This window comes from Leptidea sinapis, chromosome 3 (genome assembly GCF_905404315.1).
Source record: "Leptidea sinapis chromosome 3, ilLepSina1.1, whole genome shotgun sequence".
NCBI lineage: Eukaryota > Metazoa > Arthropoda > Insecta > Lepidoptera > Pieridae > Leptidea > Leptidea sinapis.
In genome coordinates, this window is record NC_066267.1 from 11,028,303 (window position 1) to 11,048,169 (window position 19,867).

General features: G+C 36.5%; 1 protein-coding gene across 4 annotated transcripts in view; it reads left to right on the forward strand.

The window, feature by feature from the left end:
* The window catches only part of LOC126979166 (CCR4-NOT transcription complex subunit 3), a 101,999-nt gene that overhangs the window by 5,837 nt on the left and 76,295 nt on the right, over positions 1 to 19,867 (forward strand). For 3 of the 4 annotated variants that reach the window (XR_007732757.1, XR_007732758.1, XM_050828413.1), the window contains exons 4-14: positions 1,227 to 1,406; positions 2,148 to 2,367; positions 2,777 to 2,874; positions 5,669 to 5,754; positions 7,123 to 7,223; positions 10,651 to 10,727; positions 11,228 to 11,394; positions 12,642 to 12,849; positions 16,302 to 16,388; positions 17,806 to 17,931; positions 19,019 to 19,228. Coding sequence is in view for 2 of the 4 variants with exons in the window: in XM_050828413.1 (XP_050684370.1) it covers positions 1,227 to 1,406; positions 2,148 to 2,367; positions 2,777 to 2,874; positions 5,669 to 5,754; positions 7,123 to 7,223; positions 10,651 to 10,727; positions 11,228 to 11,394; positions 12,642 to 12,849; positions 16,302 to 16,388; positions 17,806 to 17,931; positions 19,019 to 19,228 (1,560 nt within the window). In the remaining 2 variants the exon portion in view is untranslated. The remainder of the gene's footprint in view (positions 1 to 1,226; positions 1,407 to 2,147; positions 2,368 to 2,776; positions 2,875 to 5,668; positions 5,755 to 7,122; positions 7,224 to 10,650; positions 10,728 to 11,227; positions 11,395 to 12,641; positions 12,850 to 16,301; positions 16,389 to 17,805; positions 17,932 to 19,018; positions 19,229 to 19,867) is intronic. The other variant, XM_050828425.1, reaches the window with a different exon arrangement.

The window sequence follows — 19,867 nt, forward strand, 5'->3', positions numbered from 1 at the left end:
ATTTCATGAACTGAATTAGTTGTGTTGCAAATTTATAGGCATTTCTAGGTAAAAAAATAGGTTCTAAATAAGTAATCACCAACATATTATATACTAAAATCTTATCCGAAACACGCCGCATCGAATAGTACAAGAATTATTCCGATCGGTTCAGTAATTTTCGCAGTATGACCGAAGGAAAAAACCGGCCATACATTTATTAGTAGGTACAATATAGATTCTTGGGATAGACTCTGACGTCACAGAAATCCCGCGCAAAATGACGCGTTTGAATAGCCGAAATATATTGCCGGTAAAGAATATTTATTTTTTAAATGAGTAAGAATGTTTTTATCTATTATTTGATGTGTTTGATAATTTTTAGTATGTAAAAAATCAAATTTAAATATTTTTTCAAATCATGCATATACTCTATTCCAGAATGAATAGTAGAAAGAAATATGACTGAGCCAATATGTTTAATAATTAAAATTTCTACAACTCGCCACCTGCACTGCTTTATTTTGGTTGCTCTGTGTTCAAGCACTTTTCAGTCTGTGGTTTTTACTGGACCTGCTGGTTTAATGTGATATAATCAACTTCACATACAATTTTTTAAATTATTTGCAGAAGTGTGTAGGTTTCTTCATCCTCAGACTTCACTGTAACATTATAGAATAAATAATTATATGAAACACTAATTCTGCCAACACTCTTTTAAATAAATAATTTTGAACAACTGTAATTTTATTAATATGTGAATTGATAACAACAATATTTCTTCTTTATGTATTATAACATGAGAACTAAGTGGTGTATGCAGTGTTGTTGTACTAAGTAGGGGCTCTCTGGGCCATACTGTCAATATTTCTGACGCAAAACAGCAGTGAACTTGTATTCTTCCACTTTTCATAAGGGCTTGTGTATTGGTGTATGTACAAGACATGAGTGAATACAATTTTCAGCAATGGCTGTCTAAGTACCAGAATAATATATTGTTGAAATAGTTAAGTTGATAAATTTTATTAAAATCTTCTAGGATTAATACACAAATGAAATTTGAAAAACAAAATTTTCAGCTCAGTTGATTAGAGCACCGGCATGGAATGGCTGAGGTTGTGGGTTCGAGTCCAGCATAATTCATAAAATTTTGTTTTTCAAATTTTATTTGTGTATTAATCCTAGAAGTGAGGGTTATCACTTTGAAAACATAACAGATTGCTTATAAAAATCTATTCATTTCTCAGATTGATCTCTTTGAATCGGAAGTGGAGTCACTATTAGTTGGTAAGAAGAAGCGTTTGGACAAAGAAAAGCAGGACAGAATGGAGGAGCTTAAAATGAAACTCGAAAAACATAGGTTTCATATAAAAAAGTTGGAAACACTGCTAAGAATGTTAGACAATATGTCCGTCGAAGTTGGCCAGGTAAATATGTCATTTCTTATTTATCTTTTATGTTATATATACATGTAATTTTTAGTAGTATTAAAATTAATTTAGCAGTACAACTAAGAGTTTGTGCTGCGTTCATGCCGATGATACTGCCACCATTTCTACTGCAAATTGTGTTACAATTGTATTGTTTCAAGGATGCCGGTGCCGGTTTAATAACAGGCTTGTGTCTCATCGTATTTTGCCTTTGGGTGACAGGATCTGATGGGGATCAGCATTGTATTGAAGTAAATTATGCCTCAGGCTGTCTCAGTATATGTTACGACTAGTACTACTGTGTCCTATCAAATGGGGTCCATTGAGATTAGTTATGTGTAAAAATCCTAATATACATCATTTTTAATGTTCAGTACAAATGGATGTGATTATTAAATTTTATATATTTCATTGAGAAATCAAAGAATATGTTAACATTAAGTAACATTAATATTAAAAATATATTTTATTGGTTTTGCACTATTATAGTCTACAGGTGCATGAAAGAAATTTAGACCGAGTGAACCCTTACATTATTACCTTATATTATTCTTTAGTCATCTATGATATTTATATAGGATATATATTATTATATATACTTTGAAAAAAACATAAAAAGTTACATTTACCTCTTACCAACATTTTATAAACACTATTTTGTAGTATTGATCAATTCAGTCATACATATAATATCAACTGATTTTGCTTGAGAAATAACAAGATTTACGTAAAAAAAAGGACTATAAATCCCTGTTACAGATAAAGAGAATAAAGGAAGATGTCGAATACTATATAGGAATGTCACTTGAAAGAGGCTTAGAGGACAGTGAATATATCTACGATGACATTAAGGGACTGGACGATATTGAGTTGAGTGGAGTCGGTGTACCATCATCAGCAACAACGGAGAGCAATAATAGTAATGATTCACCCGGCTCTAGGACCAGCATACTTTCAGGTGAATATTATAATAATTCTTAAGTCAATAGGAATGCGATGAGTTCGTGTACAAAATTGTCATCTACAGTCTTGATACCAATTTTTATGTAAAAGTACTTCACTGGCCATTTTCCGCCACTTGACGTCTACTGTGCGACTGTTTTGCGTGAAAACAACCCGGGTTCAAGTTCTTGCAAGCTCATATCAAGCTGGTGAATTTTTCTCACAACTTTGAGTGTGTTTTTCTTCACTTTAAGAGTGTTGAATAAACTTACATAATGTGAATTTTGAAAACCCAAAAACATAATGAAACAGACGTAGATTGAACCGGATGAAAGGCAACTACACTAGCTTTTGCGCCACTGACGCTCAAACTTTTTTACACTTAATCACCAGAGATATGTTAGATCCAATTTCTTTAATTCCAGGAGCAAGTCCTCTGACGTCACCAGGACTGGAACCACACAATCACACATCAGATTCTGTAGATATTGATAAGAAAAAGAAGGAAGAACAAGTAAATAAAGTGAGTTGTGACCTTTAAATCCTAATATGAGACAAAAACGTCTATATTAGATTGTCTTCATTTTTTAAAAATTCTTCACAATCCCAATTTTTTTACTGAACATTATTTTAAAAATATAAAAATAATTGAAATTAAAATAAAATAGCTAAACATTAACACACTTTAATGTTATTGTGTGCATTCGTACAATTCACAATAGAACTTGCGCCGCTAGCGATCTCTATCCTGTGGTGAGCCACCGATAGTATTCCATCCACCGATAGGTGCTGTCACATTGATACAATCAATGTGACAGCACCTAATATCTTATATATAAATTACGTGACACCTTTTTGTCCGCGATGGACTCCCTAAAGTAATGAACGGATTTAAATGGGGATTACTTCATGGAGTGCAGTTTAGTCCAACTTGAGAGATAGGATAGTTTTTATTTCGATTTGGGATCCATAGTTATTTCTATTTTCAATATTTATTTTGTATGGACATATTTTTATTTCAGCATTTTTTATGAAATAATTGTTGATGTTTTGAAATATTATTGGCGAATTCCTATAAAACAGTTTTTTTTTTACTATCTACAGAACAACGTCTGTTGACTCAGCTAGTTACATATATATTTTAATATGTAATAATACAGTATTTTCCAAACAACTGCCAACTATTCTACAAAGCATAAATTAAAAAAAAATTGTGGTGTATACTCCGTTTGGTAGGAAAACATATGAGGAGTGTTCACGCAAAAGGTTATATCTACAAAAATAGAAATATGTTTTTTTTTTCTTGATTCTGGGTCAGTACAATAAAAAGTACAATCCCGACTAAATAAAATTGTCCTAAACGCTTTCTTTATTATATAAAATGTGACTTAAAGACAGTATGACTGACCAAAACGCTGTAACTTTTTAACTTTTTGGCAAAAGATTTAAATTTTGACCAAAAAGCTTTTAATTTACATACAAATTCATAAACTCGCAAATAAAACCGTACAAAAGGTTACATTTGTCTAAAAAAACGTATTGCTAAAACACATTCAAACAATATTTATGTAACGGTTCTTGGTCGTTTTTTTGAGGTCTACTTTGGGTTTACAATCAATTTTTTTTAATTAAAAAAAAACTCAGTTTGACAGCCACTGTCAAAATTGACAAGTGTGCATTATTTTATCTATGAATGAATGATACTTTCTTCTTTTCGGCGCGCAATTTCTATGTATGGCTGGGCGGCCGCATTGCAATGTATTTATTTTAGTTCTGTCTGCTTTTTATTAAAATAATATACAATACGAATCTCTCAACTCTTTAGTAGTATTTAATTGATAATATCACCAATGGAGACAACCGTTAGTGCTATTAACAGCGGCACTCGCCACAAAAACAGATTTAAGCAACCTAGGAACAAAAGAAAGTAAGTGTCTATTCATTGGTATTATTCTAGCTAGCTAGATAGAATCACTATAATTTACAATGTTTTTTTTTATGGAATAGGAGGACAAACGAGTGTACGGGTCACCTGGTGTTAAGTGATCACCGCCGCCCACACTCTCCTGCAACACCAGAGGAATCACAAGAGCGTTGCCGGCCTTTAAGGAAGGTGTACGCGCTTTTCTTGAAGGTACCCATGTCGTATCGTCCCGGAAACACCTCACAAGGAAGCTCATTCCACAGCTTCGTGGTACGAGGAAGAAAGCTCCTTGTGTGAAACCGCACTGTGGAGGACCGCCACACATCCAGATGGTGGGGATGATATCGTAACTTGTGACGTGTCGTGCGAAGGTGAAATTCGGCGGCAGGAATCAGGTTGAACAGCTCTTCGGAACACTCCCCGTGATAAATGCGGTAGAAGACACACAATGAAGCAACGTCTCTACGCAACGCCAAGTGATCCAGCCGTTCACAGAGTACTGGGTCCCCGACAATTCGTCATGTACAATGTTCGTAATTTACAATGTGTCATGGAATATATACTAAATCTTTATTTCGTGTTGTTTCAGAAAGTACATTGATAAGGACCCATTAGCTACGAACTTTAAAAAACCTGTAAACACATTTTTTTATCTCTTAAAATTCTGTGTGTAGAGGGTAAAAAATTGTACTACGGGTAACATAGTTCCCTCCTTCAAACATAGAGAAAAAAAAAACGATTACATTTATAGCTTGGTTCTTTATTTCACTATTCTATTGTTTCCTGAAATTTTACTTAACATGTAGATATAACTTTTTGGGTAGACACTTCTCATATATCTTCCCATTACAAATACCTCTTGATAACGAATGTTAAATTATATCTGAATATACAGGGTGGTTTTTCTGAGAAGGGCGGTGATGGTCAAGTCAGAAAGTACGAGACTTAGAGTTCTGAAAGGAGTCATGCTCTCGATTTATAAGCAACTAACAACTGCATATTTGTTTTTTTTTTTTTTGGAGTTTTGACGGAAATCGAATCGATTTTTCAAATAAAAATTACCAGGTATTATTATACAGGATAGTGGAATCAATATTTTTAACTTTATTAAAAAAAAACCTATGAATATTTACATAATTTTAACAAATATTTTAAGTTTCAATGCCTTATACATAAAGGTAAAGGTTACATCGGTTTGATTATTAATAATGAACTTTTAGTAACCTGCTCACCTGTTTACCAATTTCACCTCATCAATTTGTTGACTGCTAATATAAATGATTAATACTTAAGGGTCTGCGTTATATGGTCGTATACTTTAACATTTAATCAATTATTATTTAGCATCCGGGCAGGATTAGGTATATAACTTATTTTATATCACTTATTTTAGCCGGTGAAACCCCTGGCGTTGCGAGCTGTGTCTAACACGGCGCCCGCGAGTCCACCAACGCTCAACCACTCGGCAACTAATAATAGGTGAGATTTTTATGCACAGTATTTGATTTATTATGAAGGTTACCATGGGTACCCCATTTCATGTCTTTTCTTGGAGGACAAACAAGTGTATGGGTCATATGATGTTAAGTGATCACCGACGCCTACATTCTCTTGCAGCACCAGGGTGAATCACTAGAGCTTGGTGTGAAAATATCCATACCCTGTTGCATCACAAGTCCAGGCGGATCATCCGAAGGGAAATAAACCTTGTCCCAAGGAAAGTATGCAAAAAAGTAACGCATCCTATACCAATCTGTTGACTTGTAGTTTCAAACGTCGCTGGTGTTCTGTTACGTGGGCGCCGGATAGTCACTACTCCTTACCAGCCAATGGTTGGACGTTCCAATAGGGCCACCAACAGAGACTTATCGGGATGTGTATTCAGTAGAAGATCTAACAAGTACGGCATGTGACTATCCAGAACTGGGAGCAGCGTTGGAGCCTCAACCAATTGAAATACGCCAATGCAAAATTATGCCCAGATCGCTCTGTGTAATCTTTGGTGCGCGTTGTAGTCATTTGGCATTGTTGACGTTGAAGTAGTCCAAGGACACCATTCCAGCGGAAGTAATCTGTGCAAACACTTCGTCGATTGCCGGCCCATGAGATGATCCATTATGTGTTATGGGAACTGTAGTCATACGCGTAGGAACGGACGCGGTTCTCATAATATACGTGGTGCCAGAGAGTAGATGTGTCGATCGGTCAAGATATCTGAGTCAACGTAATTCACCTCAAGGGTGGCGCTTCGTCTCAGTGTGGTGTGGCGATTACGACGTACGGTCCGAGTGAAAATGCTCTATGGCTCCCCTGTCCGTCCACCTTGTATCTTCTAAACAGCAATGGTTAGCATTTTTTTTAACATCTTATAAGATGATATGATGGAACCCTTCGTGTTTTTTTTATGAAAATAAGGGACGAGATGAGCAGGACATTCAGCTGATGGTCATACCCATTTCAAAGCAGTGCCGCTCAGGATTATTGAAAAAGCCAAAAATTCATTTGCCCAGTAATTTGACTAGCTACGGCGCCCTACAGACCGAAACACAGTAATGTTTACACGTTACTGATTCAGGACAGAAAAAGGCGCCGTTGTGATACCCATGATCTAGCCGGCATCCTGTGTAGAGGAGCCGTGTGGTGCGTTCACTCACACACACACCAGTGTGAGGTGCACTTGAATGTTTTTATAAAGTTGTCAGCGCAACAAACGATGACAATTGAAAAAGTCTGAAGTGTTTGATATAATTTATAAATATAATTATATTATTATCAATTGAATATAGATTTTCATTATTATGTTATCAATAATAACTTTTGCGTATACGAATAAATTGTATGTTACAGTATAAACAGTACGGGAGTGTCTGGCACTTCCACGCCGAACAAACAGCTACCTCCGGCCGCTCCCCTATCACCGCATCAGCGAGTTCATAACAACAGCATAGGTAAACTATCATTAAATAGTATATATAACATTGACACTGACATAACTTATGGCCGTTCCCAATATACTATCTACAGATAGAGTTAAATTACTGCCTTCTACTGTCAATAATCAGAAGCTGTCCCAATATACCCGATGAGTCATTCTTATCGCCTTATATTGAGACGACTGAATTGCAATTTATATACAAACTTCTATCGCTGGTAAGCTATACGTCGTCCTATTAACAGACAACGTGTACGATTAAGGTGAGTTACCGTCGATAAGTTTATTGGGACAGAAAAGTCAACGATAGTTACGATTTTTATGTCACGTAGGCAACCACCGGAGATAGACTGAATATTGGGAACGGCCGTTATACGTCTAGATAGTCTAGCCTTTTGCTGCTAGATAACCGCTGAAAACGGGCCAGGTTTATTACTTTAGTGTGCGTGACAAGCTACCTCTTACACTCGCGATTCTTATGTCAGTTTTTGTTGGCATGCGTGCATTGCTCAAAATAGAGGTTAACTATCTAAATTTTATTTAAAATAATTAAACACTGATAAGTTACGGTAACCATTTCTTTGATACACTCGAATTCTGAATTAAATTTTTCTTATTATTATAAGATAAAATTAATTCTAATAAGTGGATGATTGTTTCCGAGCCATGGATGTTTATATTTATTTATGTATGTTTAAGTAAGTATGTATATTGTATTAAATATATCGTTGTCTTTTACCCATAGTACAGGATATGCCTAGTTTGGGGCAAGATAATTTGTGTGTGTCAATATTATTATTATTAATGCCCAAGATTGAGACTATTTATTAGATTATAATTATCAAAGCTTAAGACAACCTGAAGATCACCTGAGTAACCTTTCATGCGTCAAATACAATCATTCGTATTATGTTACTAAAAATCAGCTAACAGAAAAAACATTTTTCTTTACTCTTTCTATTTACACCTAAATCGGGGCGGGTCGCTTGTTTATACATAATATGTATATATATATGTTTTTTTCGTTTAAAAAGTTATAGATAAGTTTCAAAAAGAAAAGATAGTGTCGTTATTTCCTTTTCGAATCCAGGGGAAAGAAATTTGACGATTTACGACAAAATGGTTGTATTTTGAAAAACAATAAACTATGATAAATGTAAGGAAACACTGTATAATTTATTTGGAAAAAATAAAAGTGTACGTAGTTTAAAAAAAGAAGGACTCCGCGCCTTGATATTAGCAAGTGAAGCACCTTTATGCTACTGTGTGTGCGGTTACGGGGTGTACCAGTTACACAATATTTTCTCCCTTAAATAATCATATATCCACAAATACTTTCATATTATTGTTTTTACACTTTTTCACAACGCACGACGGCATTTTTAAAATATTTTATTGCGAAGCAAACTGATCTGTCACAGAAGATGACAAATCTCATAATGGCGGCCGATCGGCTTGTATTAGTGTAAGTGTATGCGTGGGGCTATGTATTTACACGTTTACCGGCTTGTTTTGGTGCCTCACTGTTATGTACGGTGACACGGAGTCCTTATTATTTTATTGTGGTCGTAATATAATATGTACTTAGCATGAAACGGGCGTAACGAAGTGCGCCCTCTTTAACACACACTGTTTACAAAACAAATAAGCGTTATCAGCAGTGAATGAGCGGAGATACATTCTCATTACAATTAATGATTGGCGGGAAGCCAAATATCCTACAATTTTCCTACAAATTGGCGCTATTCCAAGGCGATGACACGACACGATGAATGCGTTCAGTCGGAAAGCTGTATCCAACGCCACCGTTGCCCCAAAACAAAAATTAAAAATAGTCCGAAAATGTTTCGCGCGCAAAATATATAAGTATGGACGATGATAAGTTATTGTCGTGTGCAGGTGTGTAGACAAGCAGATTTTTTGATGACTATTTCTAGATTTTTTTTTATTGCGTCGTAAATTTCAAGTTCAGTGTTAATTATGTAATGGATTGTTGTAAGTGGTAGCGCGTGTGAGTGTTGGTCGAGTGTTGCAGCTGTGATGAAATAGATTTGATTGGAAGGTGATAATCTCAATTAATTATGGGGAGTTAGGATTCACAAATTACTTATTCTACATATCTTAATACATTATCTTAAGATATATAAAAGTCCCGTGTCGTGGTGTTTGTTACCAAACTCAACCGATACGCCTAAACAGATTGATGATGATGATATGAAATTTTGTGTGCGTATCGGATAGATCTGGGAATCACGGATAAGTGTACCACCCCCCTAAGTACTTTTTTTTATATTTTTGTCAAATTTTTTAAGTTTTCTTTTATTATGATTCAGCATTGAAAAATACATACAACTTAAAATTTTCACTCTTCTACAGTCAAACCCTGTATTTATTAATCACGATTTTTGTATTATTCTGTTCCATTCACAGATGTGCAATAGTGTTGCAAGATGGCAATCGAATGCAATAATTGTAGTATGATATATTTTATGTACGATATATTTGGTAGGTCTGAGAATCGGTCATCATTTGTTTTTTATACTCCACAAATTTAAATTATTGAATTTTTTTATTATCTTAATTGACAATACAACGTTTGCTTCGGGTACGGTTGTGATATATATCTTAATATATATGAATCCAGTGTCCTGATGTTTGTTTGCAGTTCACTGCAAACTAATGAACGGATTTTAATGAGGATTACTTCATGGAGTTTAGTCCAACTTGAGAGATAGGATAGTTTTTATTTCTATTTGGGACCCATATTTTTTTTTATTTCCAATATTCATTTTGTATCGACATAATAGTTTCTATCAAAGAATTTATTGACACAAGGTTTGATAGTTTTGCTGTGAAACAATTTCATTATAACAACAGGGAGCATATTTTACGAAATAATTCTTGATGTTATGAAAAATTCTTGACAAATTCATAAAAACAACATTTTATTTTTTCTGTACAGAACAACGTCTGTCGGGTCAACTAGTTATATATATTTATCGGAAATTATCATTATAGCCGACATCTGTCAAAACTATCAATGACTGCATGTTTCATACATTCGAGTTAATCGGTTTTTTCTTAGAGAGTTTCGCTAGGCTGGACATATAGTGGTCCTGTTTAGCCGCGCCGGTCGTTACATTAAATCACTCAAGGTCCTAGGTTCGAAACTAGTTTGTATCTATTACTTATATTTTATTATTTTTTTGTGTTAGTTTTTATTATTTTGCTATAATATCATTTTTATTTATTATTTAACTCGACTACAACAACAGTTGCCAGGCAACCAAATCGAGGGCAATGTCTCCCTGATATAAACGTGTCAATCAAATAAAATAATGAATAAAACATTGTACAACACCATTATCTTTGTAAGTCTTCGTAATATTGTTTTGCAACGTTTTAGTAATGATTGAGTCGAGTGGTGTATGGTCTGGTTGCAGAGGTGTTGGATAATGGTCCGGTCACGAGCACGCCGACACACGCTTCGCTCCATCTGGCGCCGCACGCGCCCGCCCCTGTGAGTGCGTTTGTTGTTTACTCTGCATGCCACAGATACTGATGACTCATCGGTCTTGCTATTTTTTTGATTTAATTTAATAAAACATGTACTTCGTTACGATATTCAAAGACTACAGAAACTTATAATTGATGACTTATTATATTGTATTTGACAGTATTGAACAGTATTTTTAATAATTTAATATATGGAGGTAATTCCAGAAAAACGTTCCAAACCACAATCATGTCGAAATTGAGTTAAGAACATAAAACTGGTCACGTGATTCATATTAACGGAGTGACAAAAAAATGCCAGCCCTACTGTCACTCTTTAAATGACATCATTACTTAGTAGTCGTCCAACCCACATGTATGGAATACACTATTTATTAAACTTTAAACACGAATTCCTTAAAATGTGATCTTTGTGGCTTGGAACGTTTTTCAGAAACTACCTCCATATATTTCGTACGATATAAATTTGTAATTTAGGCATAATTTTCTTGTCGTACTTTCCAGACGTCAAAAAGCGTCTCGTCGACGACGTTGGCGAGCGCGGCCGCCTCGCTCGCGACGCCCGCAGTGACGTCATCAGGCGTGACGTCACCGCCGCCGTCATCGCCGCCGCCGCCACACCTCAACGGGCCGCTGCACAATCCGATACACAACGCGCACGCGCTTAACAAGTAACAGAGCGGATTGTATTAGTTATTTATGCAACTGTTGTGTAATACGGGGTATTAAAAACACCAATGTGTGTTTTAATACCTTAGTATCAACAGTTGTATGCAAGACTTTATCTACACCCATAATATGAATCCTCTATAAAAAAATCTGAAACAGTTAGCTTACTGCTAACATTAAAAAAGACAGTCGCAGTTATCATTACATCATCCTAACGAGTGTTGTAATGTTGTACTGAATTTCATTACAACACTCGTTTGGATGATGTAATGGTTATTAGGACATTGGGTGTTTTAATGTTGGCAATAAGCTAACTGTTTAATAATCTTTAATAGAGGATTTAAAACATGGGTGTAGATAAATAGTACATTATTGCAAAGGCTGGGAAATAGGCAATAGCAGGTCGAGTATGAGTATCAAGGCCAAGCCATAGGCGAGGACTTCAGGCAATTGTCATTTCCCGCCGATGCATATATAGTGCTTTTCTCAAAAGAATGCAGGGAATTATAACACACTTTTTATATTATACATTACAGTAGTAAAATTCCCATAATTTTTCAAGTTAATGCCGTTTTCAAAATGAACTGTACAATTTCGGCATTGAATAAATTGCCCATAATGTAGATGGCTTTTTAGTTATAGCAATCTCACTAAAATACGCCAAAATTACTGTTTCGGAGATAATGTTCACTTTTTCCTCGTTTTTCCAACTTAAAAATTTTCTTATACTTTCATGTATTTTTGTTTTGACTTCGCTGGAAGCAGGTTTTCCATTGCCAATTTGGCTTCTGATCTTAAATCTGGTGGAGTACAATCAATCTCCATTTCACTCTCTGAACCGTTGGAACTCATTTTGATTTTTATTAAATTTATATTTATTAAGTATGTATGTAAATAACAAATCAAGAAAAATTTTCAGCTTTGCCGCTAATTTTTTTATCATCTGTGCCGACAAGCAACCAACAACAATCAAAGAGACTATGCCAAGTATGACAAAAGAGATCCTATCAAAGAGTATTTAATAACCCCAGCACGCCGTTTCATACAACATTGCAGGAGTGTTGTAATGTTCCAAATTCAAAAAACGCTCCTGCAATTGATTTGATTTTCTTTGTCCGAAAATACGATACTTCACGTGTTATTTTTTCGAAAATAATGACAATATTTCCATGCATGTTTGAGAAAAATATATAACTTCCTTTTCGGTTTTTTCCTCTGTGGGTTTTTCATTTAATAAATTTCATTTTAGTGGACGAGTTAGCGAAACACCGAGCACGCCGGCACTGAGCGGAGTGAGCATGGCGAGCGGCAGCAGTACGGGCAGCGGGCAGTTGACGTCACAGCTGACGTCACCGATGCCGGCGCTACCAACCAGCGCCGAGCCTCTCACCGCCACCACGGCGTCGCTTAAGAGCATAGCGCAGGAAGCCGTGCACAGAGCGGGACTCCAAACACAGGTCACTATTGTACAAACAAGCCGAAGATATCACTGATCCTGTTAATTAAATCATGATTAGCAATGTTCCTGGACTTGTGAAGCATGCCAAATGTTTAATGTTTGCAGTTTTTTTTAAATGAAAATAAGGGACGGATCAAACAGGAAGTTCAGCTGATGGTAATTGATACGCCCTGTCCATTACTATGCCGCTCAGCATTCTTGAAAAACCCCGACAATTCTGAGCGGCACCTCAACTGCGCTTGTCACCTTGAGAAATAAGATGTTAAGTCACATTCGCCCATTTGTGGGTATGGTAGAGTTAGACACTTTGCAAAGAAGGACAACCAGAGCTATTCTGGTTCACTATTACTCTGAAACAAATTTGATAACTCTGATACCCTCTGCGAATGTGCATTAGAGATGAGGGCGCCGGATTGGACTGCCCGTTCGTACAAGCTTCTGTTTCTATTTTATCATCTAGCAACAATGTGGACTATTTTATCCGAAAATGCATTCACTTACCGTGCTCAATGCCTGACTGCAAGACTGGCCGAGGCCCCACTGACTGCTACCACTGACGTCAATTCACAATGGAAACATCTTAAAGCGATTATGAATGATTCCCTTAAGCAACTTGTCCCTAAAGGCAATAAAGATCATAAGAGGGCGACATGGATCTCAGAGCACACATGGAATCTAATTCAGAGGAGGAAGGAGACCAAAATCAAAGGACTGCAGAACCCTGCCGTAATGAAGGAATACTTTGAACTATCCAGAGCTATAAAGAAAAGCTGTCGCCTTGATAAAAACCACTTTATCACCAACATTTGCAGTGAAGTGGAATAGCATGCAAATAAGTTACAAACAGCAGACTTGTTTAAAAGAGTTCGTTTGTTGAGCAGGCAGTTCAAACCCAAATCATAGGTCATAGAGGACCCCGATGGTAGACCACTGATGGAACTTGACAGGATAGCAGAGAGATGGCGCACATACTGTGAGCAGCTATACAAAAAGTCATCTTCAGTGGTTGACAGTCGCACAGACTGGGGGGCCCTAGAGTTGGAGCCAGACATTTTACGGTCCGAAATAACAGCCGCATTACAAAAACTTAAGTGTAAAAAAGCGCCAGGACCTGATAAGGTAACAGCTGAAGTTCTCAAAGCTTTGGGTGACTCGGGGGTTGACGTACTGCATAGTATTTGCAACAAGGTCTGGCAAGACGGCGTTTGGCCTGAAGAGTGGACACAATCAACAATATTACCACTGCACAAGAAGGGGTCCACCAGGAGTTGTGAAAACTACCACACCCTCGTGCTAATATCACATGCCAGCAAAGTATTGTTTCATGTGATCAACGGCCGGATTCGATATCACCTCGATTGGCAGATCTCACAGGAGCAGGCTGGTTTCGTCAAGGGAAAAGGTACCAGAGAGCAAATCCTGAACGTGCGACAACTGGTGGAGAAATGCTACGAGTTTGACACCCCAATGGTAAAGTGTTTTGTGGACTACAGCAAGGCTTTCGACTGCGTGGAATGGAATTGTTTGTGGAGGGTACTTGGTGAGCTTGGCGTACCTAATCACCTAACAGCACTGATCCAGGCATTATATTATAACAGCCAAGGAATTGTGAAGGTTGACCAGGTGACTTCGGGTCCTTTTGGTTTTGAAAAGGGAGTTCGACAAGGCTGTATACTTTCGCCGATCCTGTTCAATGTATACGGCGAGTACATCGTACGAAAGACCTGCGACGGCTGGAGCGGTGGAATCAACATTTGCGGGCATAAACTCACAAACTTACGCTATGCTGACGACACCACTCTGTTGGCAGTCAACGAGGCTGAATGCATGAACTTCTTAGCAGGATGGAGGGCGTCAGCGCTGAGCTGGGTCTCGCTATAAACAGGTCTAAAACTAAGGTTATGGTTGTGGATCGGACTGGCAGGTTGGAGCTTACCGGAACACTACAATTAGAAATGGTCAACAGATTCAAATACCTGGGCTCTGAAATCTGCAACGACGGTTCTTGCAAGGGAGAGGTTCGTCGTAGGATCGGCATGGCAAAAGGCGCCATGTCACAATTAGAGAAAATATGGAAGATTAGAACCATCAGCATAAAAACCAAGACCAATCTTGTGCGTTCACTGGTGTTGTCCATTTTCATATATGGCGCTGAAACATGGACTTTAAAGAAAGCCGACCGAAAACGAATCGATGCCTTCGAAATGTGGTCCTGGAGAAGGATGTTGAGCATACCTTGGACAGCACACCGAACTAATGTGTCGATCCTAAAACAGCTGGGCATTGTGACTAGGCTCTCTACCATCTGCTTGCGTAGGGTCCTAGAATACTTCGGTCACATCGCCAGAAGGGATGAAGACAACCTGGAGAGACTGATGGTAACAGGGAAGGTGGAGGGAAGAAGACCAAGAGGAAGGAGCCCCATGCGATGGACCGATCAGATTCGCACTGCCCTTGAAACTACTGTCCACGACGCTTTACACTCTGCTTCCGACAGGGGCAGATGGCGACAAATAATACGCAAAAAAGTACTCTGTCGAGATGATCACGACCCTCAGCACTGAGGAAACCGACGCGAGGAGGAGGACCGTGCTCAATGGCCTTATTGCTCAGCACCAAGAATAAGATGTTTTTAGTGTAGGTTATATGTATTTAAAAATATCATTTATTTCAAGCCATAGCCCATATAATATTAGTAATTGTAAGCATACCAAGGATATTATTATTTAAATTATTAATAGGTCGTATTGTATAAATTTCAATAGTTACAGAGCGGGACTTCAAACATAGGTCATTATAGCACAAACAAGCCGATGGTATCACTGATCCGCCTGTTAACAGGTTGTATCCTATAAACCGCAATACATGGACATAATACATTTTTATAGACTTTGTATTACTGTTGCCGCTGTAACATCAAATTATTAACATTTAATGATGCCACTATGCGTCCATATATTTTATCTATCTATATTTGTTAGTTATTACTTCCAATATTTCTTTGTCAGTCTTTGGAACCCTTTTGAGAATTGTTACATGTTGGAACTGAGGTATAAAAATAATATATTATAAATCAATTATCAAAAGGATGAGTTTCCGAATCTCATTATTTAAGGATCATACAACTATGAATTGAAGCTAAAACTTACTTTTCATAATGTCCTAGTCTTATAACTATACCGTTCTAATCTTCTGTAAGAAAACTAGCAGAATCACTTAGATCCAAGTGAGGCACAAACTACTGTGCCATTATCTATAAATACAATAATACACAATGTTCGGTCTCTTTTCTGCATTAATATCATTTTTTTTTTGCAGTAAGTACATAGAAATTGTCATACTTTAATTGTTGTTAGGAACATTCTACTTTGTACTTGCAATTGTTTTTAAATAAATTATTTAACAAGTATGTTTCACCATAACTGACAACAATTTGTGGTTATATTTCAGAACACAAGACGAGGTGTACCACTGTCTCAAGCTCTCATCCCACCGATATTAGGCGTCGCGCCGTTAGGACCCTTACCACTCAATACGGTATGTTTTACACACTACTTTACCAACGAACTAATTACTACTCTACTAAATCATCTCCCAATACAGAAATTAATTAATCAAGCTCTTACCAATTCTCAAAAATTCTGAGCGGCACTACAATTGCGCTCGTCACCTTGAGACAAAAGATGTTAAGCCTCATTTGCCCAGTAATTTCACTAGCTACGGCGCCCTTCAGACCGAAACACAGTAATGCTTATACATTACTGCTTCACGGCAGAAATAGGCACCGTTGTGGTACCCATAATCTAGCCGGCTTCCTGTGCAAAGGAGCCTCCCACTGGTAAATGACTGGCGCACGCCATAAATATATAATTAAAAAAATAAATCTTTATATGCATAATTCTTCTGTATTTGGGTTGACAGTGAACTCCTCCAAATTTTTCCAAGCCTTTCATTCAAATCTATTTGAATGAAATTTTCTGTGTGTGTTTAAGTGGATTGTGAATATATCACAATTGAAGTACCTCCTAAATGGCTGGACCGATTTTGATTATTTTTTAAGAGTATTCCAGTGAATTTGAGATTGGTTCAGATTCACAATACAGTCAACATATAATTCTCCTACGTATGTTAGTGATCTCCTCCTAACGTCTGGACTGATTTTTCAAATTTAACATGTGCATACAGGACAAGGTCTGTCGCGTCTGCTAGTCTAATATATAAAATTCTCATGTCGCGGTGTTTGTAGTTAAACTCCTTCGAAACATCTTGACCGATTCTCATGAAATTTTGAGTGCATATTGGGTAGGTCTGAGAATCGGACAACATATATTTTTCATCTCCCTAAATGTTAAGGGTGGTCCATGCCAATTTTTTTTTTGACATTTTTTTTAATTTGTTGTAAGTATATGAGTCCGCATTAAAAAATACATACAACTTCAAATTTTCACCCATCTACGATCAACAATTGCTTTTGTATCGCGATTTTAATATCGGCAATACAATGTTTGCTGTGTCAGCTAGTATAAATATATATCTGTAGCTATACGGCTGACATATTGTGCAACATTAGTGAAGTGTATATCTTATAAGTGGAAATGAGTGAAAAGTTCAATGTGTATATATTGTGTATTGATGAAGTAGTGTTTCTGTTTCATTAATATATTATTGAAAATAAGTTGTAAATATAATTTGAAATTATTTTATAATTTTTTTTTTCAAACATAATTTTTAATACAACTGCTATTTTTTATTAATTACTGTGCTCTTCACAATGAACATGTTTATTAATATTATTAGGTATTTCAGTCTATGATTATTTCCTACATTTATAAATGATTTATCATAGCCAGCCTTCACTGGGAGTATAATGTGATAAGCGAAAGGGTGGACTAGAGTAAGTTATCTCAATGGTTAGAAGTAAACATACAAATGCTGTAAGTGTTTTACTTTACAGGATCATCAATCGCAGTTCACAATGATGGAGGCAGCATTTTACCATATGCCACATGCATCAGACTCCGAGAGGATGAGAGTGTATCTGCCTAAGAATATCTGTCAAACACCTGCCTATTATAATCAGGTAAGCTGTCACTATATTATGTATTACATAATTAAGCTAGGTTAATAATCAATCATTTTTTTAAGCTTAGATATGGTTTCACCAACTTTTTTTGTTAATGTCACTCCATTGGAAATCAAACCAACATGAAATTAATATGAATTATAAACAAACTCTGTTAAGAAGAACCTAGATCTCTCTTATGGCCAAGAATACTTGTTACTAAGGAAGAAGTCCTTTATCAGAGGCATCTTTAGATATTATAATGGTTTTATATAATATAAAAAATTGCAATCTCTGTAGGAAGAGGTTTCAGTTACTCTCGCACCCCCCTTGGTTTTAATACTGTTAATTCATACTGTGGGTTTCTAGGTGGTTTTATGTAAGTTTGTGATTTTTTTTTATTATTATTATGGAATAGGAGGACCAACGAGTGTATGGGTGACCTGGTGTTAAGTGATCACCGCCGCCCACATTCTCTTGCAACACCAGAGGAATCACAAGAGTGATGCCAGCCTTTAAGGAAGGCTTTTGAAGACTTGGGCTACTATAGAGAATTATATAAACACAAATTGGCAGTAGAGCCCAATTTAGTCCTCCTCAAATTTGTAATATTTGCTGTCCTCATGTACATCTAAAATAAAAACCCCACTACAACCAAGAAGCCTGGAAGGCCCCATTCAATCTCTAATTTATTATGACAATCTTATTATCCAAATTGTATAGAAAATTGTTTTTCTGTCTCATGTAAGTAAAAATCTAAAAATTCTAATATGTTATCCCATAGATGGATTAAAAACTTGTCCATAATATATTGTAATGCTGAAAGCAGCAAATGGATTAAAGTGTATAACTTACTTGTGCTGTGTTTCCAAGATGATCGTACACCTACCTTAAAGGCTGGCAACGCTCCTGTGATTCCCCTGGTGTTGTAAGAAAATCTAGGCGGCGTGATCACTTAACACCAGGTGGCCCGTACGCTATTATGTCCTCCATTTTCATAAAAAAAAACTTTGTTAAATCAAAATTACGAATTGGAGGTATTTAACTGCGACTGTCGAGTTTCCCAGGTTAAATAGATTAATAACAAAATGACTTCTGCCAACAGGTGCTGTTACCACACTCCGACACAGTGGAATTCTTTCAGCGTCTTTCGACAGAGACACTGTTCTTTGTGTTTTACTACATGGAGGGCACGAAGGCGCAGTATCTCGCCGCCAAGGCACTAAAAAAGCAGAGTTGGAGGTTTCACACCAAGTACATGATGTGGTTCCAGAGGCATGAGGAACCGAAGGTTATCAATGAGGAGTACGAACAGGTCTGATAATAATTTCAGTGTCAACTAGTACTATGTATTTATTTTGTAAAATATGTGAAACATATAAATGTCACATGAATCAACATATTAAACAAGTCAAAGTCAAACTTTATTCAATATGGTTTAAACTAAGTGCTTTTGTATAGTCACTATAAATATTTCTTTTAAATTACTGTATCTACCATATATTTGGAAAAAAAGTCATTGTTTTATAATTGATAGTTAAAATTAATACAAATTCAATTACAATGTCAATTATATAATAATATAAACATAATAATTGCGTATTGTCTGATGTGACTAATATAGAGCTTATTCTCTTGCAACATCAGGAATAACAAGAGCGTTGCCGGCCTTTAAGGAAGGTGTACGCGCTTTTTTTGAAGATATCCACCCATATCTATACCCATGTCGTATCGTCCCGGAAACACCGCACAAGGGAGCTCATTCCACAGCTTTGTAGTACGTGGAAGAAAGCTCCTTGAAAACCGCACTGTGGAGGACCGCCACACATACAGGGGATGATATCGTAACTTGTGGTGTGTCGTGAGAAGGTGGAATATTATTATTAAATGAATGTATATGTAATTATATAAGTGTTTAGGAATATAAGGTATTATTTAGGTATATAATTATATG